General features: G+C 53.3%; 1 protein-coding gene across 4 annotated transcripts in view; it reads right to left on the reverse strand.

Annotated features, from left to right (window-relative positions):
* Positions 1–23,703, reverse strand: part of PTPRN2 (protein tyrosine phosphatase receptor type N2) — an 809,200-nt gene that overhangs the window by 431,468 nt on the left and 354,029 nt on the right. For 3 of the 4 annotated variants that reach the window (XM_035723337.1, XM_035723336.1, XM_035723338.1), the window contains exon 10: positions 6,145–6,231. The exons of the other annotated variant lie outside the window; for it this stretch is intronic. In XM_035723337.1, the coding sequence (XP_035579230.1) occupies positions 6,145–6,231 (87 nt within the window). The remainder of the gene's footprint in view (positions 1–6,144; positions 6,232–23,703) is intronic. 4 annotated transcript variants of the gene reach the window in all.

Below are 23,703 nucleotides of genomic sequence, written 5' to 3' on the forward strand. Positions count from 1 at the left end.
TCAAAGGGCCATTCCGAGGAACCGCAGTCTCTCTAAGAAAGCCCTAGATACCGAGACGTCCAGTCCAACACATAATTCCACCATCTACCCAACGCTTCACACTCGAAGCGTCCGTGCAAGCCTGGGGAAAGGAACTGACTGGGTTATTCTTGACGATCGAACCTATTCATCGTTAGGTGTTAGAGTAGATTAATAACAACAAAAATAATGGTAGCACAATGGTCTACGCACCACCGGCCAAGCCGAACGCTTACACAGCAGGCAGGGCCTAAGCTCCTGGCTATGGGATATGACACACAGGATCTTCACGGCGATCCCATCAGCCTTAGAACCAGTTATGCAGTTTGTAGGGGCCTCCTCAGGGCAGGGTCCCGGAGCACACCCTGACCGTCCACATCCTACAGGTAGGGAAACTGAGGCTTAGAAAGGCCAAGTATTTCAACTCTGCTCCTAAGCTGTCATTTCTCAATAGGAAGGGGCTCAGCCGATACTTTAAATATAAACATCTTCACCCAAAGCACAGGGTTTACTTAAAATGAGAACGGGCCCTCTGTCGCTCAAGCAGAACTGTGACTCATGAACACCCCGGGAGCACCCTTCCCACGGTCTCATTTTCAGCCTAAAGACAGGGCTGCGGCAGTTGTCACCTCGTGACACATCCTTGGGTGCACAGCGACGCTATCTCCAGCCACTCCACGGGACCCTGGCAATCTTACAGTGTGCGTAAGGCCTGTGTAGGCCACGGCCAGTGCTCCTGCTCTGAGAAGACAGGAGGCCCTTCCTTCTGTCCTTGTAAGGTGACATCACTGAGAAAATCCCGGACCCAGGTGGAGCAAGGTGACGGCATCCACCTGTGAACCCCAGAGCTTGCAGGCAGTGGACACATCAAGCAGGGGTGCAATCACCATCTACTGGGGCCCCCCGTAGGGCTCCGGGTCTGACTGCTGGAGGCTCTTGGCTGTGAGTGATGTTTGCTTATCCCAAGCATAATCTCTGTCACTGTTAATCGCAATGCCCTGGCCCATTCCCCAAATTACCCATAGCTCTGTCATCACTTGGGCTGCAAGCCTAAGGGGCCAACCCAGCAAGGCGAAGGCCGTTCTGACCCTGTGTCCAACTTCAACTTCCTCTTTAATGTCTTCATAAATCAGAGAGACAAGACAGGAGCCCAATAACCACAGTTCTGCCCTACGAAACTGAAACGCCCACGAATTCTCTCACAAATGGAAAGAGGGGTGGGGTTGGGGGGGGTGTGAGGCATAGGAAGGGGGGATAATGTGGGCCTCACATCCCTAGGACTCACGGGACCAACCTGGGCTGGGCACCACGCCCCCCTGGCCCCATACAAGAAGGCGCTAATGAGAAGTGTCAGGGTTGTGAGTTCCCACCACTGCATCTTCAGCAACCGTCTTGAAAAACAAGAAACACTGTATTTCATCAATTCCGTAAATCACACAGATGGGAAACGAAACTGCTTCTTGCATCAGGAGAACTCAGGAAGATTGATCACAGAATTAGGCTGTCCTCCCACAGTGCCCTCGGCTGATCTGAGCCTTCTCGGGGCTGATCCGAAGGCTCAGCTGGAACCCCTCAGGAGGAGCGCGGACGCCGGCCCCCACCTGACCACAGAGTCTCCTTGTGTATGGTGGGTCCCCGAGCACCGCCCACCGACGGCCCCGGAGGGAGCAGCCTGCGCATCGATCAGCACCACTGTGGACAGCCGTGATTAGGTTATAAAATCGTAACTGAGGTCGTTGTGTGTCTGTTGGCATAATCACATCAGCATGCTAATGCCGTTTTAATGGTCTCTAATGATGTAATAAGAAATAATGGAATTTACTTGACAGCTACATAACCATTAACAAAACATATTAAGTATAACGGGTACTTCCATAAAAACGCAGACAAGCTCTGAAGACGCCGGCTTGCGCGGCGGCCTCTCTTCCTCTCCTGGAACAATGAGCAGCCCTGAGAACGTGCTCCTAGACACACAGCCAAGCGCTGGCCACGCAGCTGCCCCCCGCCGCGGCCTCCACTGCCCACGTCCGTCTGTCCAGTGGGCGCACGCGCTCAGTGTGCCACCATGGTGCTGGGCACCCAGTGCACACGTGTACAACACAGCACAGGCTTGTGTGCGCTCGCACACAGCATCCCAGGACCCAGACGTGTGGGGACAACACTAACCAGCAGGACGGGGGGGCTCTGGCACCACGAGGACCAGCTTTAGATTGGAAGCATGAGCTGCATTAGGAGCAGGGGAGACTGGGGACACCTCCAGCCAGGCGAGGCAGCGGGGAAGGACCTTCTGGAGTGTTGGGCTCGCTGGAGAGCTAGGGACCAGACTCTCACCGGCTTAAACAGAGGCTGGTGGTGTCACGTTTGGCTGCACATCAGAAGCCCCCAGTTTTCTGACCCGGGAAGAGACTGTGGCAAAAGACATTTACAAAAGCTTTGGTATGGCCACCAGCTCAGCCAGAAAGTGCTCCCCAGAAACCCTCTGCGCTCCAATCCTCCTCAGATGTGACAGGGGTGCAGGTGGGAAGGGCTGAGGCGGGTAAGCCACAGACCCGAGGTAGAGACCAGGGACAGAGAGAGTGCAGCTGGCTCCCCCCAGACGTCTGTCCGCACAGGATGCCCCTGCCCCCGGGCCCCCCGCCCACTGGACGCCTCCCATCGGATGCCCCCCACACCGGACGCGCCCCGCCAGACTCCCCTCCTATCAGCAGCCCCCCACCAGACACCCCCCCACACCGGACACCGCTCCCCCACCAGACACCCCCCACACCAGACACCCCCCCACCAGACACCCCCCCACACCGGACACCGCTCCCCCACCACAGCTCCGACATGGACACCACGGCACCAGAAGCCCCTCCAGTCCTGACACCCCTCCCATCAGATGCCCCTCTCCAGAAGATGCCCCTCGCCCAGACCCAAGCCCCTCCAGTCCTGACACCCCCAGCCCCGGCCCGCACCAGAAGCCTCTCCTGTCGGAAGCCTGCCTTGCCCCACCCTGGCCTCTGGGCCTCCCACCACTGCCCTGAGACTCTTGGAGGCGGATGGGCCTGGCTGAGGATGTGGAGAGAGGGAGGCGACAGGTGGGCAATGCAGAAACCGTGGGACAGGGGACCAAAGATGGGCTAAACATGCTTGTTGACCTTGGACACCCGTGTCCCGTTCTCTCTGGGAGACACCTTCCTTCAACAAGAGAGTTCTCGCTGCTAGAAAAGTCGTGGACACGTGGTCAGTGGCCGCCAGTTGTGTGAAAGGCTCAGTCCTACAGCGTTCAGTGGGCTCATGTGCGGGGCCTGCCCCTGGGGGTGGGCGATGCGGCAGGCCGCCATGGGGGCTTCCGGCCTGGCCCAAGGGCAGCCCCCCTCCTCGGCGGTGGACTCTGGGTCACACCCACCTGACCCACCTCGGCCTGCAGAGCTCCACGCGGTTCCTGAGGCCCTCCCCTGTCCTGAGGACACCCTCCTCCCAAACCCCGCTGTCCCAGCAGCACGGAGCCCAGGTCACGAGGCACACACACCCCGACTTCCAACAAGCAAGCAGTGGCAGGGGGCCGAGTCTCCAGGAAGCACAAGGCCTCCGTGTGCGGGGACCTCTGCCTTCTATTTGGCGCTCACTCACCCCAGAGCGCAGGGGCAAATAATGAAAATTCAATAAATACAGTCACCAGTGGGGCCAGGCCACGTTTTACTCTGAAGCCTCTCCGTGTGATTACTTTTTTGTCTAATGTTCTCAATAACGGGCCTGAGCTGTGTGAACATCCTCCAAAAGCTCAGGCCACCCCGGCCCCTCCTGGGAGCTCCCCGTGGAGATGTGAGGGGAGCTGTTGTTTACCGCCTTCCGACTGCTCCCAGGACATTTTCCCCTCTGATGAAGGAGGCACTCATTCATTCATTCACTCCCTCAACAGCAACATGTCCCTGGCCCCAGCAGATGAATTTCGGGGGCCACATTCAGTGTCTCCTACTTGTGGATGGAGGGGCAAAGACTGCCCCCCGCCCTGGCTGGTGGGCATGGCGTGGGTGCTGCCCGCACTCCGCAAGTCCTGCGCTGGGTGCCTGATGTGAACGTGTCAGGGACCACTGTGAGCCCCGCCCTCGGGGTCCGGAGGTGAAGACTGCAGATGACTAGCCATGTGTGGGGTGCAGGCATACCGGGCATTTCCCTCTGCTTCTCTGAAGGGAATGGTCGGCGCCACCAGGTCAGGACTGGCTCTCTCTGCGAGCGATCTGCTTAACTGCACCCGAGACGCATGCCCTGGGCAAAGGGCCTGGGGGGGGCCTCCTGTGTTCACGCTGAGCCCCCGAGGTCCAGCAGCCATGCCCCTTCCGCAGGGTCGCATACGGATGGGCATAGACGCCTGCATGCACCTGGCATGGAGTCCTGCATGGGGGGGAATGTGCTCGGACAAAGACAGTTCTCAAAGGCGTCTAAATGACAGGTTGGAATAAAAGCTGCTCCCACAGGGCTGGCATGTGGCTCAACTGACCAGGCAATGACGCAGTCACACGTGGGTGTCTCCCAATCTCTCAGCTCTTGCCCACACTCATGACTACCTCTCCAAGGCTGAAACCCCACCTGGCATGGGGTTGGGACCACCAACACTCATCTAGAAACCTCAGCGGCCCCAAGGCACTTGGGCCTCCACCTGTGTCCCTTATAATAGAAACATGCTCTCCTGATGTAAAGTCTCTGGTAGCCTGCCAGCCCATGGAAGGAACGCCATACTCCTCACAAGGGCCTTGGGGCCCACCCGAGCTGCCCTGCCTGTTCACATGGGGCACGCAGTCCCTCCTGCCTGGAGGCAGCCGGGCACCTGCTCTCCAGACCTCACAGCCTCTGGCCCCTTGTTTCCACGTGAACTAGGGCTGCCTGACCTTTTCCAGCTCTGCTCTGTGCCCATTTCTGATGGAATGTCATGCTCTCTGCTCCACCTTGGCACAGTGTTCTGTAAACATTTGTTGAATGAAAAGCTGCGTCTTGGGGCGCCTGGGTGGCTCAGTTGGTTAAGCGTCTGCCTTCAGCTCAGGCCATGATCCCAGGGTCCTGGGATCGAGCCCCAGGTTGGGCTTCCTGCTCAGCGGGGAGCCTGCTTCTCCCTCTCCCTCTGCCTGAAGCTCCCCCTGCTTGTGTTCCCTCTCTCTCTGTCAAATGAATAAATAAAATCTTAAAAAAAAAAAAAAAAAAAGAAAGGAAAGGAAAGAAAAGCTGTGTCTTGTAGATGGTCCCTTTTGCTGGGGCAGAGATGATACAAGAGCCCTCATTTGTCGGAGAGACGGGCTGCACTGTCGTCAGCGGCAAGGAGCCCAAGGAAGTGAATCTGGGCTTACTGTTAGGACTAGGACTCGGCCTGGGCCCTCTCTCCCAACTTCTGGCTCCTTTCTACTCAAAATAAAGGGTGATGAACTTCCAAATGAGTTAACAGCCGTAGGGAAAGAGCTTGGACAGCCCCACCGAGTGGCAAGACTTGCCGACGGTCAAACTGTATTTCCAGGACTGAAGGCCCCGGGCCAGCCGTTTGTGTAAACAGATAGCTCGGCTGAGCCTCTTATTTCCAGGCCTGAGTGGCTCACAGCACACCACTGATCCGTCCCTAGACGACTTTCTGGACTGACCTCCATGTCCGGACCTCCCCCCAGTCTCCAGTGCCACCGAATCTGCCTCCAGCCTCTCCCCTGATGACGAGAGAGGCTGGTCGTGCTCGGGGGACGTGGTGCAGCAAGTACGTGGCAGGGTGTGCATGCTGGAGGCACTCCCTAAGTGCTGACTTTTCACGGACATGCACCGTCCCTGGGCTCGGACTCATTTGCAGCGGGGTGGAGCCCAGGCACCGGAATGTTCTAGAGCCCCCCAGGCAATTCTAGGTGCAGCAGGGCTGAGCACCGTGGCCCCAGTGGGCCCTGTCCTTCCAGGAGATTATAATTCTCACAATTACAGTCCAGTTTCAGCTGCACTTAAATAACTTACCAAACCCACCTGGAATTTTCCTTCCGTCTCTCTCCTGAACTGTTTCTCTCTGATATAATTAACAAGAACCCCAAGCACACAGTTCTTTCCCTTGCAAACCAATTATGAAATGGAACCTGATGTGAGTGGAGACTAAAAGCCCCGGATCCCGCACCCGGCACTCACGCGATGTCTGGGAAGACACTCATCGGCACCTCCAGGAGCCGCGCGATGCTCTCCATCAGCTCCTTCCCCTTCTCTGGGCTCAGGGGGGCTGTTGAGGAGAGCGGGGGGCAGCGTTACAAAATGGAACTCATCAACACTTGAGAAGCTGCGCGTCCCCCATGCCCCCACCTCAGCGCCTGTGGCATTCCTGTCACATAGTGACCAGGCTCTCAGGGCAGCCGGGATCAGGTGCTTCTTCAGGCATGATGAATCACCTGGATTTCCCAGCAATGAGACAAACAATACAGTGCAAATGGAATTGTTAGAAGCGTGATGGGCCCGTGATGCAGCGACCGCTCAACTCAGCCTTCAATAAAAAATATAATGGGGGGGTGGGAGGGGAGGGCACAACACAGGAAGGAGAGAGAAAAGACGGGAGGCGGAAAAGCAGATGCTGAAAATCGAGTTTCAGGATGGGCGTCAAATGTACAAAGGAAACACATTTTTAAATGGGCTTGTTTCTAAAATGAGTGATGTGCCATGAAAGAGATGTGAACGGGACACATCTGAAGGTAAACACGGAGACCAGAGGGGAGACCAGAGGGGCTGCGCGCAGCAACCCCCTGGGAGGGGCAGGGGTGCTCCGGGATGATGCGCCCCAGGCCCGCGGGAGGCCCGGCTCCACCGTAACCGCGCAGCTCACAGCTGCAACGACCAGTCCTGAATCCCAGCACACGGCTGCATAAGTCACGCCCGCCTGTGAAACCCTGTTAGCAGAGTTTCAGAGAATATTCCGTTATGTTGTCATATAAAAGCTGCTGCACAGCAACCACCGTTGTCCCGGCCAACCTCTCGTGCCCTTGGCCAAGGTGACAGGAGACGGGCTAGGTGCAGCAACAAACAGACCGGGCCCTGCCTTCCTGGGGCCCTGCATTCGAGCGGCACACGGGCACTGTTGTGGATTGAAGTGTGTCACCCAAGCTTCACATGTTCAGTCCTAAATCCAGAACCTCAGAATGTGACCTTACGTGGGAAGAAGTCACTGCTGACCGTCATATGCTATGAGGAGGGCATCAGGGTGGTTCCGAATCCAATGTCGCCAGAGTCCCCGTAGGAGGAGGACATGCACAGGGGTGAGTCGGGAAGCATCCAGAGTCCCCGCGGCTCCAAGAGCCAATGGGGTGCAGGGTGCAAGCAGGAGCCAACCAGGATCCAGCAACACCAGGACTGGGCAGGAGGGTGCAGGGGGGGCCTGCAGGCTTGGGCTCAGAGGCGATGGGTGTGTCATGGCACCAGGAGGTGACCCAGGAGCATGCGAGATGGAGAAGCATGGGAAGGAAATTCGGGAATTCTCCTGTGGACACATCATAACAGACAGAGCCCACGCTGAGCATCTGAGCTGGGAGCAGCTGGGGAAAGCAGCCTTCAGAGAATGCTAAAGCAGGAATCCGGGAGGACAGAGCCAGCAAGGAGGAGCTGAGGGCCCTTGGAGGCCTCAGTTAGAGATGGAGAAGCGGGCTGGGGTCAGGAGTTGCCGGCTTGCCCCACAACTGTCCTGGGTGTCCCATGCACGTGCAGCCACAGCAGGACGGACACTCCCGTCCTCTAAGGGAAGGCTGGTAATGAGCCACGGCACAAGCCGCCCCCCACCACCTTCTGTCAGTGGGGACAGGAACTGGACTTCTTCCTAGGACACCGGTTTTCTGCAGGAGGCTCTCTACCCACAGCCAGGCCTGCTCTCCATGCCTCACCCGTTGTTCTAGATCTCTTGCCAACCTGCAGGGTGCTGTTCTGCCCTAAAGTGAGAAAGGAGAGGCCTGATGCGGGTCTGCGATCAGGACCTTTGGCCCTCCATCCTGCTTCCCAGGCAAGAGTGAGATGCCCAGGCTGGGGACCCTTCCAGGAAGGAAAGACAAGTCCTACAAGCCTCCTAACACAGGGGCTGTTCACATTATGCTGTAAATTAGAACACATTTTCAGGTCAGTGTGTGCACGTGGTGTGAAAGTGCACCCTTTTACCTCGTCACTCGACTGACCTTAGAAATCCCCCCAGGCATCTTGCAGAGCCCACACTTGGGCCCACGAGGGGGTGAGACACCGACGGGGGAAGGGGTCCACCTGGAACCTTTGTGTCTTCATCATTACTCCCTGCCTGTCCACCCGGAGCTGCAGGCTGGAGCTCGCCTTTCATCAGCCAGCCCAGAGCCCCAAGAAGGCCTGTGTCTAAACCAAGTGTGCAGGGACCTCAAGCCACTCTGGGGAAAGGCCATGGTGCTGTGTGCAGACTCAGGAAGAGGAGAGCAGCAACACCAGGAAGGTGTGTTCACTACAAGTCAGATCTGGACAAAGAACCACAGCCGCACAAAGCCCTAATCCAGGACGTGGGCGCCAGCAATGCAGCAGGTGCTTGGAGGCCCTCGTGGCAGAGCTCTGGTGCCCCTGCCCCCGTGGCTCTCAGATGGCCACTCTTCCTGTAACCAGGCCCCCCAGATGCAGCGCAGGCGGGCGGACAACCAGCATCTGCCGACGCGAGTGACGGGGTGAGGTCTACAGCGAACCAGAGCCGCCCTGACCTACGCAGCCCATGTGCCCCAGGCCAGACCCCAGCCAGGACACATTCCTGCTTCACAGACCCCCACCAAGGGCACAGACCCCACCTCCTTGGGCCCCGCCCCGGCAGCTCCCCTGGACTCCCAGCACCCGGGACAGCGGAGCCCGACGCCGGCCCCCACCGCACCTGCAGCCAGCCTGGGGGCTCCCTGCTCGGTGCTTCCCTGCTGGCCTCCTAGGCCAGGCAGATGAGTGCAGCCAGGTGAGGCCTGGATGGGGCAGCTCGTCCGCCTCCACCGGCGCCATCAGCACGACCCAGCTGCAGGCTCCTGTGTGGCCCAGGGCGGCGGTCAGGCTTTTGCCTCGTGGGTGTGGGCTTCGGCCACGGCACCAGCTGCCCCGCACACGGACACGAGCAGATGTGATGTGTGTGTGAACGGAACAAATGTGTGAATACACAGGAAGATGTCAAAACGTCTCACGCTGAAAATCATTAAAACGTAAGTTATTAAAGGAGTCCCACCTAGCTGACAAGAGTTACTGTGTAAATCAAGGACAATGGGCATAAAAGCCCCTCGAACCCTGAACAGCTCTCCAGCCCCAGACTCTATTACTAACAGCCTGATTCCAGCCTCATGGCAACACCTCTCCTGGCGGGGCCGTGTGTGGAAACCAATCCGAGCTCCTCCCCAGACCCGCAAGAACATGCCCCTGTTCAACCCTCTCTCAAGGGAGGGGCCTGGTGTGCTCTCTGTCAGTGGCTTCTCAGGGTAGTTTTCTGTGTAATTTCACAATCAAAAGGCAATCGCTTGCCCTTCAACCAGGAGGACCTGCTGTCTTCCTTTCCCGCCCATTTCCAATGCCTATTCCCCAAGAAGGGGCCTGTTTGGCGCCCAGGCTCCAGCCTGCAGTGGGCGCTGGGGAGGGCAAGGGTCCGAAAGGCGGCGTCAAGGGAAGCCCCCACAAACATGGCCTTGATGATCCCCGAGAGACAGCAGGGCCTGAGGTGTTGCACTTGGGGTGCTGCTCCTCGATCTACAACAGAGATGAGTGAGGTCGTGCTCAGGGTCACTCATGTGAGCCAGGAGGGGACGCCACAGTCGGAGACCAGAGCTAGAGTCGCTCAACCCGAACAGATGACAAGTGGGTGAACGTGTTATCTACCAAGGCATCAAAGTGTGGAGGAGACAGTGGGACCAAGGAAGTAGTCTGCTAGTCGTCAAAAAATTCACAGGGTGAATACGAATTGTTTATAGAGCTAGTGGAACACTAGAATTCCAGAAAGTGGAACAGAACGTGCAAATTTAACGCACCAGACGGTAGACCCCAGCGAGAAAGGCAAGAGCCACTGGGTTGCTTTTCCCACGAAGAGAGGAGCCAGCACGGTCCACCGGGGGATGGGCAAGCGGAACACGCCTGAAAGAAACAGCTCAAAGGGGCCGCCCAGAGAAATCCTGTCTGTGCAGAGGGGGTCCCGGCTGCCAGAACGTGCCCCCGGGCACTGGGCAGACATCCTGGAAATGCACCTGTGTGGTGGCCCCCGCGAGTGTGACTGCCCACACTCCACTCTACCCCCTTCCCACCCACACCCCCGAATGTCCCGTGTGACCACAGAACATCCCTGCAAATCCTTGGGACGGAGGTGACGCAAGGCCCCGTCCTGTACCTGAGCACAGGTGTGCTCAGAGTAACAGAGCACAGGGTCTCAGCCTAGCACCCTTCTATCTCCGAGAGTTTGAACGGATGACAGGAATACGTGTACATGGCCAAGCGAGGGGCTTCATTTGAAGGGGCGGCATCAGGCACGCAGCCCAGAGCGGGAATGACAGCTCAATCTAGGAAAATGGGCCCTCAGGTGACAATTACCAGGTGAGGAGTAGGAAAAATGAAGTTCTGTTTGATGCTGCATGCACTGAGGTGCCCCTGCGGCCCCACCCAACTTGCTGTCCTGGTCCTTCGTGGGAGGGTCGGCAGGCGTTCACTCAGGACGTGCTTCGTCTGCAAATGTTTCTGCGCCCCCTCGGAGGACGCTGCCAGCAGGAGACGTGCAGGGGCCTCCCTGTGACTATGGGGCCACAAACACTGGTCTCCCTCCAGCCCTGTGCTCTGCGAATGGACTCGGAGCTGGAGCCCTGCAAAGTGAATCCACATGGCCTCGGACAGGAGGCATCAGGAGACACCACCGACTCCCCAGGTGTGCACACACACACCTTGCAGACACAGGAGACTCCCCAGGTGTGCACACACACACACACCTGTGTGTGCTTGAGACAGTGGAAGAGTTGTACATGTCCACACACGCCGACGTGCTCACCAAGAGGAGCACTGGCACTAAAACCAGCGAGGGTTGTAGTGATGACGTGCACTCCTGGATCGACACTCCCAGGGCCCCCTGCCTGCCCGGCCACCCCTCCCTCATGTGCCCCACACTCACAATGCCACAAAGTGTTTCCTCCCCTCATCCTGCCCACCAACCAGGCCTCCCACATTCTAACCAGTGGGCCCGCGTGGCTCCCTCCTTTTTCTAAAACTCCCTCTGCTTTGATGTAGAAGCCCCGAGGCCACCACCTATTACGGAAGCTCTCTTAACGACTTCACATGTTTTAACCCTCTTCCTGTCTCCAAAGTGCACATTCAGTGAGGGCACAAAACCACATCTCATCCTTTTTTGTACCTCCAGAAACCTACTGTCCCATGCTGGACCTAAACCAGCTTCCCAACCAAGTTTAGTACCAGATTTCATGAATTCTGTGCTCAAGCCTGTTTTAAAACCAAAGGGTGACATTAGGTGATGGGGAACCCAGAGGCTTTATCATGAGTCCCAGCCCCGCTTAGGCCTCATGAGTGTCTACTGACCCTACGTTCCTTCACCCCACAATGCATACAGTTAACACTTGTATCTGCAGCGTGATTATTTAAAACGGCCTTAAAGATAATGATGAAATCCGCCAGGGTACGTGTAGGAACCCTCCTGCCTCCACAAGGAGACCCTGATCACACCAGCTGCCTGACGGGTGCCGCAGCCCTCCCGCAGTGCTCCCCCCCCCCACGGCTCGCTGTCTGGGCTGGAGCACCAAGCACAAATGGCTTACAACAATAGCGGGTCCAGTCAATAGTTAGACCAATAAGATGGTGCTGATTGTGCTCAAAATGAGCATGCAGTTATTTCTATTTTATTTTTAAAATACATGGCCATCATCTGTCATTTCATGGTCTGAACTTCCTTAGAAAGCAGTTGGGAGTTAATCTCAAAAATCAATGGACAGATATGGCACATGCAATTTCTTCTGTGTGCCGGTGACACCCTCATCACCGGGACGCCCGATCCTGCCGTGGAGGGGGAGACGCGAGCCGCGCCGGCGGCTCGGCCCTCACCGCCTGCCTCGACCGCTAGCGGCTGAGGGGGCTCGCAAAAGCTAGATGCTATCTGCTCTGACGCTTTTCCCTTCTGAAGCACAGCAACATGTTAACACGACTGCGGAATCGTCGTGAAGTCAGATGCCCCAGGGACCTACTAAAGTAGCAAAACAGGAGAAAATCTAAAGCATTCACACCACTCACTTGAGGGAAGCCCACAGGAGAAGCAACAGTACCCCCGTTTCCCACGATGGCCTCCAGGCCATGCACAGGATGTGGACTTCCATGGTGCCCTGAAATCACCGTGGGAAGGAGAGGACAGACGAAAAATTAGAAAAACTGTTATGTCAGACGGTGAAGGAGTTGTGGAGAGCACCCTAACACAGGAGTAGTGGCAATAACTTCAGGTGAGAAGTGTTAGGGGCCACGGGAGGCCCTGAAGGTTGCCCTTATGCTGAGGCCGCACGCAACACTCTCACGTAATGCTCACAGCAGACCGGTGAGGAAGGTACTGTTGTGAACCTCGTTTTAAAGGACTGGAAACGGAGATCAGAGACAATAATTTAAGCTCCAGGACACGCCACAGTAAGTCCCAAAACCTAAACGTTACTCGTCAGTGAGGGTGTGATACGGGCTTCCAAACTGCAGGGCAAGCCCAGGTAACGGCTGCATCCTTCCCTGTGTTCTACCTTAACTAAGCTGCAGAGTGTCTGCACCCATCATTCCTCCAGGCCCTGTTTTGGCAACAGTGTTACTGTCTCTTCCTTACGGGCCCAGACGGTCCTGCCAACCAGACACCCACGTCTAGGACTCTATGTTCAAGAGCTGACAGTTTGTGCTTCTGCTTCTTCACTTCCTGATTTCAGATATTTTACTATTCATTCGAAAATTTACCAAAGGTAGGGAATTAAATGATTGATGGATTGCAAAATGATATCAGTCAACTCTGATACAAACTTTTTTGATGAGATATTTTAAACCAATGGATAAAATGAGGTTTTCATGGGATTCCCCAATTATTCTAGCTATCCCTATATATTGTTTTTAATAAATAACAATATTTATTCTATTTAAATAATATTATAAGCTAGTTACACTTTTGTTAACCCATAGGAATTCTCCCCAATGTAGAGAAAAGACATTTCTCATGGGAGAAATGGGAGAGGAGCTGCCATGATTCAAAATCTCAACCTTGATTCAGTATCACCTTTCTTTCCTGCAGAGAAATAAACCCAATGTCTTCTGGAGAATGACTGAGTGAGCTCATGGTAATTTGTGCAACCAAACTGATTCTTCTGACTGCTGAGCCCACAGGTTTCTAGAGTACATGCAAATTCGTCTGGAGATGCCAGAACCCTGAATTACTCTTTCTAGTGAAGTTGTTGACAGACACCAACTCTTCACAGGTAAAACAAATCAATTGGTGAAAAACTGTTGTATTCCAACAACTTTAAGATGAGACTATACTTCTCACCACAAGTATATTTATTTCTCTAAATTTTTGGAAAAAAATATTTGCCAACAGCTTAATACAAATCTAAGTACACAATGTCTTAGAGTTAGTTTTATGGAAAGTATTGACATCAGAAAGATAAAATGAGGAAGGTAGTACAAAAATGTAGAGCTTTAGTACACATTCAAAGTTTTTATCAGCTTGAAACAGGCTGTTCTAAACATATGGTATTTCATGTAAGCCTAATAGTAACCACAGAGTAAAAGCCTATAATATGTACACAAAAGAGAAAGAGAAAGAAATGTAGGCACACCACTATAGAAAATCATCAAATCACAGAGGAGGAAAGAAAGGGAAAGGAACAAAGGAATCGCCAAACAGCCAGAAAATAATTTACTAAATGGCAAAATGAAGCCCATACTTATCAGTAATTACTTTAAATGTAAATGGACTAAAATCTCTGATCAAAGACACAGGTGGCTGAATGGATAGGGAAAAAACCCAACAATGCCCAACTCCATGCAGCCTACAAGAGACTCACTTCAGCACTGATGACACCAACAGACTTAAAGTGAAGAGATGAAGAAAGATAGTCCATGAAAAGGGAAACCAGAGGTAGATAAACTGATGTTAGACAAAACAGACTTTAAGGCAAAGATTGTTAACAAGAGACAAAAAAAGATGATTATATAATAATAAAGAGGTCAGTTCATCAAGAGGATATAACATTTGTAAATATTTATGCATCCAACATAGGAGCCCCTAAATACATAAACAAATATCAACACATCTGAAGGGAGAAAAAGACAGGAATATAATAACAGCAGAGACCAGAAGGACCTAACAGATACATGAAGGACTTTCCACCCCGTAGCAGCAGAATACACATTTTTCTCAAGCGCCCATGGAACATTCTCCAGGATGGATCACATGACAGGACAGATCACATGACAAATCTTAATAAATTTAAGAAGACTGAGATCATATCACGCATCTTTTCCGACCACAATGGTATGAAACTAGAAATCAATTATAAGAAGAAAACTTGAACATTCACAAATATATGGAGATTAAATGATATACTCCTGAACAACCAATGGGTCAAAGAAGAAATAAAAAAATACCCGAGACAAGCGAAACTGGAAATGTAACACACCAAAATGTGTGGGACGTAGAACAGGGTTCTAAGAGGCTTTCTTATGGTGAAGAATGCTTGCATTAAGAAGGAAGAAAGATCTCAAATAAACAGCCTGACTTTACAACTCAAGAAACTAGAAAAAAGAGGCATAAATGAAGGCCAAAGCTAGCAGAAGGAAGGAAATAATAAAGATCAGAACAGATGAAACAGAGACTGAAAAGACAATAGAAAAGATAAATGAAACGAAGAGCTGGTTTTTTTTTTTTTTTTTGAAAAGATAAATAAAACAGATAAACCTCTGGCTAGGCTTACCAAGAAAAAAAAAACTTAAATAAATAAAATCAGAAATGAAAAAGAAGACATGACTACTGCCACAGAAATACAACAGGTCCTAAGAAACAACTACAAACAATTATTTGCCAACAAAATGACTACCAAGAAAAAGGGTAAATTCCTGGAAACATCCAACTGACGGAGCTTGAACCGTGATGAAAGAGAAAATCTGAAGATGCCAATAAGTAAGGAGACCGAACCAGTAAACAAACACCTCCCAACAAAGAAATGCCCAGGATCAGATGAGTTCTACCAAACATCCTAAGAAGAATCACTACCAATCCTTCTCAAACTTCCATAAACAGAAGAGGGGGAACACTTCCAAACTCATCTTACAAGGCCAGCATTATCTTGATACCAGTCAGACAAGGACGCCACAAGAAAAGAAAGCTACAGGACAATATCTCTGATGAAATACAGATGCAAAATCCATAAATAAAATATTAACAAAACAAATTCAACAATACATTAAGAGGATCACACACCATGATCAAGTGGGATTAATTCCAAGGATGCAAGGATGGTTCAACATCTGCAAATCGAACAGGGTGACACACCACGTTAACAAGATGAAGGATAACAAGTCCTGATCATCTCAGTAGAGGCAGGGAAAGCACATGACAAAATTCAACATCTATTGATGATAAAAACTCAACAGAGCAGGCATAGTAGGAATGGTAGTGCAGCCCGCTGGAATCTTGCCAAAAGCCCAATGGGTAAAATAGTCTGGGAACTGTAGTGATCTGTCCAGGCCAGCTCACAGCACAGACAACATTTTGCAGGTCAGCCTCACAGTGCAGAGAAAGAAAGGAGAGCTGAGGGAGTGGCCCAGTGGCCAGCACACCTGCTGACCAGTGTCCCTCCATCCACTGAACCCACCTTTCCTCATTCCTTCTCCACTCAGCAGCAGAGGGACCTGGGAGAGTGGGACCCTGACCACACCACTTGCCCGCTTGTCCTCTAGTGGTGTCCCATGTCTGCTGGGGGCAAGGACCCAAATCCTTGCTGGGGCCCTGAGGCCTGGCCAGCCTTTCTCATGCTTACTGCCCCCACCTTCCCCCGGCCTTATTTCAGCTCCTGAAATGTCCATGCTACTCCTGATGCAGGCGCTTTGCAAATGCTGTTCTCTTTGGAACATGATTTCCTTCCCACCCACCTGCCCACTACAGAGCTTGAAGTAACGGCCATACAAGTTTATCTGAAGCTTGAATGGGCCTTCTACATAGTTAGAATATAGGGGGTGTGCTGGAATTCAGTGACCCGTGGCCAGCTCTTCTAGTAAGACACTCTTATTTTTTTAAGTCATTGTCTCAATGAAGTCAATATTCCACAAACGAGCTACATTGGGACACTATTTTTCCCCATTCTTCCTTTTCCTTCCACCTTCATTTGTCATCTGCAGTTTACTTGTATTTTGACAGCCTAGCAAGTCTCTTCCTATTTTTCTCCCTTGTTCTTACTCCCTCCCATTTGGAGTGATATTTAAACTGCTTAACTCAGATAGGTTTAATTGGAGGTCAACTTATAAAGCAGATGACACTTTTCAAAAATCAATTGCCATGTTTAGGCTCTGAAGGTCCCTGGAGAGTTCTACTATGGACTTTCTTCCTGAAGAGCAAAAGCCAAGCTTCCCCAACAATTACAGAAGTCCGATACCAAACCAGGCTGTACCACCGCGATGACAGAGATGCATGGACCTAACTGCCAGAGAAGGCGGGCGTGTGAACACACGGGCACAGAGGCAGAGAGGGCACAGCTGAAACCGACAATACAGGCATGAAGGCGAGTGTAGATCAGGGGCAGATACAGGTGTGGACACGGAGGGCCACAAGTGCACGTGGTACAGATACAGATACACGTGATGAGACCAGGTACATTTTTGGATGCGGCACACAGACACTGATACAGATCAGCGGTACAGATGCAGGTAGAGACACAGACACACAAATACTGATGGAGGTGGTCACAGGTGGGCACAGGTGTGGGTAGACGATGCAGGTGCACACGCGGATGTATCAATGTAGGTGTAGACGCACAGACACTGATGGAGATATAGTCGGGTACAGACACGGGTGGATGGTGTTGATGTGGCGTAGGTGCAGGTGTACATACGGAGATGCGGGTGTAAACACAGATGTAGACAGGTACTGATGGTGACCCCCTTGCTGCCATCAGATGTCACTGCGGCCCAGAGTCCCAGCATTGTCGGAACCTTCTGAGACCCTCTTGCGTTTCAAGCACCCAGGCTGAGCTGCAGAACTAACCTGTAGGAGTCAGACTCTAAGGACAAGCATGGAGCAGACAGAATGTTAAATGTCCAAGTTCCAGGTTTGGTCAGAGTGGGCTGGGCTGGGCTGTTCCAATATTTCCTTTTCCTCCCTGTTCCCCACCACCACCAATTTCACACTCTGCCACAAAAAGAGAGCATCAGATGTGAGAAAGGGGGCTGGCTCACCACAGTCCGAGACCATGAAAGAGCCCCTTCCTGGCCTGGCATCATCTCTTCTGAATGTCTTCCAACAGGCTAGACATGGCCAAGCCAACTCAGAAGCCATTTGGTAAAAGATGCCCTGGAAGTGTCTCTAACGCCCACCATATTTGCACTTTCATGGTATTTTCTCACGCTGTCTACCGCCATAGTTAGAGGACAGACAAGTTTGAAATTTCTTCCAGTTCTAGAATTCAGCCAATAACAGACATCAAAATCCAACACATCACTCTAACCTCAACAAAGGAGATGAAAGTGGGCCTACAGAGTCAGAGGCATCAAAGACCAGACAGCCAGTGCAAGGGGTGAACCTTAGATCCTGAGCCAAAATCCAACGAACAAAATTCTGACGTGGATGTGACAACAGAGCTGAACGCAGGCTCGACACCTGATGCTACTAAGGCTTGATGGTATGTTACAAAGAAAGATCCTTATATTTTAGAGCTATTTCATAAAATGTTTCCAAGAAAGTGGGGTTTGTTTGAAAGCAGCATGAGAGGTGGGTGTAAATGGGGGTGTGTGGATGGGGCAAGGTTGGGCCTGGGCCATTATCTCTGTGCATGTTCAAGATCTTGCATTAGAAAGAGCGAGACACAAATCCATCCTTTGCCTCATGAAAAATATGAAACTGAACAGCCAGGGAGGCCTGTTGGACGAGGTGCTTGGGGACAAGCCAGGCTTGTGAGCCCAAGGCCTTGGGAACATGGCGGGCAGGTGCCAGGACAGGGGCCTGGGCACCTGCATCGTGACTATCAGAGGTCTTTGTACCAGTGCTTCCTTCAGGGCAGGTCTGGGGGTGAGGGTGCCCCCAACACCGATGCTGGGAGGAGTTTCTAAAGAGAGCCTCTACTTAGAAGCCAAAGCCTTGTTGCCAGGACTTTTAAAAACTCCATTCTGTGACTTCAGACTTGTGTTACAATCTGATCCTCAAACTGCCTTGGGAAGAACCTTCACATCAACTATATCCATTTTCCTAGAATTTACCAAAAGCCGCTTCAAGGTGATTCTTCGACTAGCTGATGAGCAGATGTCGGGATGGTTCCAGAAGCCTGCCTCCCTTGCTCCCAGTTCCCCCACATCACCTGGCAGCACTGGGAGGGGCCAGGACACCCAGAGCAGCCCCTCCTGCGAGGAGTGTGACATCTGTGTGCGACACTGCAACCTCAGTGGCTTCCCGGTGGCCAGAGCGAAGGCTTCCAGAAGAAGGGGCAGGGCTTTTGAGGGGCCCTGGCTCAGCCTGGGGCGTCAGGAGGGCTCCCCGAAGACAGCACGATGAGGAGCTCAGGAGCAGTGCGTGCCAGGGGGTAGCACTCAGAGTGGGATGAACACTTCCAGGGCCCCGTGACAGCCCTGCACATTCCCGGAGCGGGATGGCGGGGGGCGCGGCAGAGCACCGTGGTGCGGAAGCAGGGAGAGGGTGAGTCTGCAGAGCCCGCAGGGCTTGGGCCTCCACCTCGAGGGCAGTGGAAGCACCGCAAAGTCTGAAGAGGAAAGAGGGGCACAGTCAGGTTTAGGTGATGGAGGATCCTGCTGGGGGTCAACGTGCCTGACAGACTGGGGAAAGGCGGGGGGATGCAGGACCAGCAATAAGAAAGAGGTCCCTGCAGCTACCAGCGCGACAGCAGCCGACCACCAAGAGCAGGAGGAGCGCGGGGTGAGGAGTGGCCAGGTCGGAGATCCTCACCGCTTGGGAGGAGGCGGGGAAGGGTGCCGGTGCCAGTGCCGCCCCAGGCATGAACCCTGGAGGAGGAAGCATGGCGCCGGGAGATGCTGACTGTGCCACCATGCAGAGCTTCAGGCTTCTTTCCCACGCCCAAGAGGAGGGGCGGCATGGAGGTACTCCCCGGAGCACGGGAAGGACAGCATCCTCAAGGACGAGAAAGCTGGGAAGGTTCTGGGAGAATGGAGCGGCCTCAGATAGCTGCTGTGGCCGGTGGACGGGGAAGGTTGCTGGCTTCAGGAAGTGCCAGGCAGAGGGGAGGAGAGGGAGGGCAGACGGCCAGGAGGTGCTGAGTTTGGCAGATGGAATTTTGTGGCTGACAGGAGGAGGCAATGAGCGGGGAGTCAGGGTGAGAAGTTTATAGGAAAGCCTAGCTCAAGTTTTGATACAGGTTCTGAGATTCTTTAACTCACGGGCTTGGGGGCCCACTCAGTTAGAGCTGTTTGCATTCTCTGGATAAAGTCTCACCGTGAAGCTTTTTATGCTCTCCTCATCTGAACTCCAAAACAGCCCGTGAGTTAAACTGAGAGTGTCTGACTCCGTAAGGGAGAACTGCACTGGGCTTGTTTTGAATCTCCTTCCTTCTTTGGGGACCTCTGCCGGGCCCCCACGTTGCAGGGGCCCAGTAAGTACGTGCTGATGCCCCAGGCAGGGGTGCCTACAGACAGGCCAGAGCTGGGCCGCAACCTGGGGCTCAGAGACCACTGCTCACCATTCTTGTCACAGACATCCCCCACAACTACCAACTCTGCAGTCAAGGATTTTAGATTTGGAAATGTGTGGTTTTTCTTCTTGTTGTTGAGCATACAAGCCAATGTGACTATTTTTACTCATTGGCTATACGCCCCCATACCTAAAATCTCAGATGACAATGAATCCGTCACCCTGCACATGGTCTCTTGACACAAATGAAGGAGATGAGTGGCGACACAACAGTGAACTTGTCACATTCAGGAAAGACCCCTAGAAGCTGTACTTTCTGAACAAAAAGTTCGAACATATCATCTGAGACGTGGTCTGAGAGTAGAACAGAATAAACAAAACCTGCAGACACTACAACTGCAGAATCTGTCCACAAGCCTGTGAAGATTTCTTTTCTCTACCAAAGAAGGGAAAACAGGCCATGGCACTGGTCCACCCCCCTCCCCGCGTCCTCGTCTGCCTTCCCTGCAACCACCATGGGCCCCATGGCCCTGGTGCAGCTCTGAGGGGCTCCGCGGGCAGCCAGGGGTCTCTGCACAGGCGGGGAGAGGACGACTGGACTCTGCCCCCTGTGGCTCAGCTATGACCCCTCCCCTCCCACCACACTGACCTCAGGGGGAACAGCATGTCCCCCCTGAGCATAGGGGTTTTCACATCTTCAAGTCTGTGATGGGAAAAGCAATCTCCTCCTGGGACAGCTCTAAAAGGAACCTGATTCTCAATTTAGAGAAATGATTTAGAAAGACGTGTCTGACAGGAAGGGGAGCAGGTCGTCTGCCCACGCACGAGGCCTCCTCTGGCTCATGCCCGAACCTCTGGGAGCTGGCACACACTCAGAGGACTGACCGCTGAACCTTCTTCCAGACCTGCATTCCCAAGACCCTTGTGGCTCGTCGGTGAAGAGACGGTAGAACATGCCTGCCGTCTCGGTGGCGTCTCCTTAACAGGCATCAGGCTGAGTCCCCATCAGGGCCGAGCTGCTGGGAGTGGCAGCCACACCGAGCTGCCCATGACGCAGGAGACATGTCAGTCAGTAGAAAATCGTCTGTGATATTGCTGGTGGGCGTGTCCCAGGCAAGAGTTTTATTGGAAGAAAACACTGGAGAAAACTTAGGACCAACCTGTCCGTTTCAGAACACTGACGGGCGTCAGAGGCCCGCTACACTTCCGGCACTTTCCTCCAGCACCCTGGCCCCAGGTCTCCCTGCTCCAGCCCTGCAACCTTCTCCCTCCACTCATGTTCCGTCACTCCATGGCTCTCTGTTCATGGCTCCCGGCTGACATCATCTAGCACGACGGACCTGCTCTGCCCCAGGGCTGCTCTCCGTGAATCAACCGCTCTTCCCAGCAGCCCCCCGCCCCCGACAGCCGGCCCCGCGGCCCATCTTCACCCCTCCAGGCTGAAGAGCAAATGGGGACCGAAGCTTTGCCAGAGCAGCAGGCTTCCGTGCAGGACGGCGGGGCTCTCGATGATCCACGCACAAGCTGCCTGCGGCCCGTGAGGACAGTGGCGTCACTGTCTCCTGCCCAGAGCTCAGCCTCCACAGGAGCCCGCCTCTCCAAAGCCAGTCTGGTCACTCAGATGTCCTTCCACAGGACTACACCCCAAACACGAGGGTGTCTAGAAGAGAGGCGCACCCGGAGAGCCACGTGCTCTTACGCGTTTCTCGATCAGAGGTACAACGCAGGTTCTCCTTTGCTGAGACAAACGTCTCCCTTGGCTGCAAATTCACCTTCCGTATGCTAGCTCTTCTGAACTCAAAACACCTCTAAAATCACTCTTGGAGGAAAGGGACGGCCATCCTGACCTTCAGCCATTCTTGGAGGGTCCATCCAGCACACACGCACAACACAGATACACACAGATGAATACAGACACTGCACACACGTGCACACGCACACAGATACATAGATGAATACAGACACTGCACACATGCACACAACACACAGATGAATACAGACACCGCACACACGTGCACACACACACAACACACAGATGAATACAGACACCGCACACACGCGCAGAACACACAGATGAATACAGACAGCACACACGTGCACATGCTCACAACACAGATGAATACAGACAACACACACGCGCACACACACACAGATACACAGATGAATACAGACACCGCATGCATGCACACAACACACCAGATGAATACAGACAACACACACGTGCACACGTGCACAACACAGATGAATACAGACAACACACACGTGCACACGCACACAACACACAGATGAATATAGACACTGCACACACATGCACAACACACAGATGAATACAGACAACACACGCGTGCACACGCACACAGATACACAGATGAATACAGACAGCATACACACACAACACAGATACACACGGATGAATAGACAACACACACACGCACACAACACATACACACCACACACAGAGACATAAACACACACATGCACACACAACACAGCAATGTTTCCCAAGGGAGGGAAGAATCCACAAAAGGGCTTTGGACAATTGAGAATAAGGAATGGTTGTCAGAACGGTTTGCTCCACAAGGGAACTGAGGAGGTGTCTTGCCTTTGCTTCAAAGGTGTGAGCTGAGCCCTCAGCAGGGCGTACTGTTCAAGTACCATTCGTGCTTCCCTGTAAGGCGCGATTCTAAAGACACACACCCACTGGGAGTTCCCGTTCTAAGAAAAGGAGCCTGACAATAGACATGAATACATGGAGCTCACCATCCAGGCAAAGAGGTCAGAAATGGGAGAACACGTCTCAGTAAAAAGTACTTGAGAAAATGGAGCCAGTATTTTGGTGTGGGCTTGAAGTGTCAGCTGCTGAGGACTTCTCTAAAAACACCATCAACAGCTCAACAGTCTTACGTCTAAAGCCGGCTTTGATAGTGGTCTGAGCTCACAATTAAATATTTTCCACCCCATCGTGGTGCTATATAGCTGTGCCTGATGCTATCTGCCACGTAACGACTACACCCCATGCCGAGGGAGTGAATCTGCGGGAGGCGCGAGCGCAGAAAGACAGCGTGCGGACGCAGCACGAGGAATGGAGCGGCCTTTCCCACCCCACACGTCATCCCTGGAACGTGGGCAACTTCCAAGCCACTGATGAAGAACTGCCTGGACAATGAACACTATAATGCAACGGCAGAAGCCTACACAGGCATGTCTGCACACATCTGCCCACACACACACACACACACACACACACACACACACGCACACGCATGTGCACAGCCATATACGCTTTCCCCTTTGAAACACTGTTCCATTCCTTGAGGAAACCGTGACATTTTTACAGAGCGTGGTGTCAAAAGCCAGTCATTAGAGTGATGACCTGAAAATGGGGCTGACCACGTGTCCCTTGCTGGGTACACACTGTGGGAATGAGGCCCCTCGAGATACATGCAGATCAGAGAGAAGAGAAGAAGGAGCATCCTGTTACCATGCGCACGCCTCCCCTCTGAAGGAGGACTCAGTCCCTATACCTGGGCTGCTTTGCTGTGAGGCAGACAAAACCGCTGGAGCCCCAGGAGGCAGGGAGGCAGCACAGACGCAGAGCCCAGTCTCCCGCGCCCCGGGGGCCTCTGCGTCCACGCACTCCGCGGTCTGGGCCGGAGGTGCAAGGCTGGGACCAAGAGCCAGGAGGCGTTTGTTCTGTGGAGAATCCCCCTGGAGCTCGGGCTCCTAGGTCACAGCACTGGTGACAGATGGGCTGGCTCCCAGCTGCCCTCCTGCCCCCACAACGCCAGGAACACCTCCTCCTGTGTCTCCGGGGTAAGACAGGCAAGAATGAAAGCGGCCCCCCTCCACCCACCCAACAGGCACCAGCAGAGAAAAAC

This window comes from Zalophus californianus, chromosome 12 (assembly GCF_009762305.2).
Source record: "Zalophus californianus isolate mZalCal1 chromosome 12, mZalCal1.pri.v2, whole genome shotgun sequence".
Lineage (NCBI taxonomy): Eukaryota > Metazoa > Chordata > Mammalia > Carnivora > Otariidae > Zalophus > Zalophus californianus.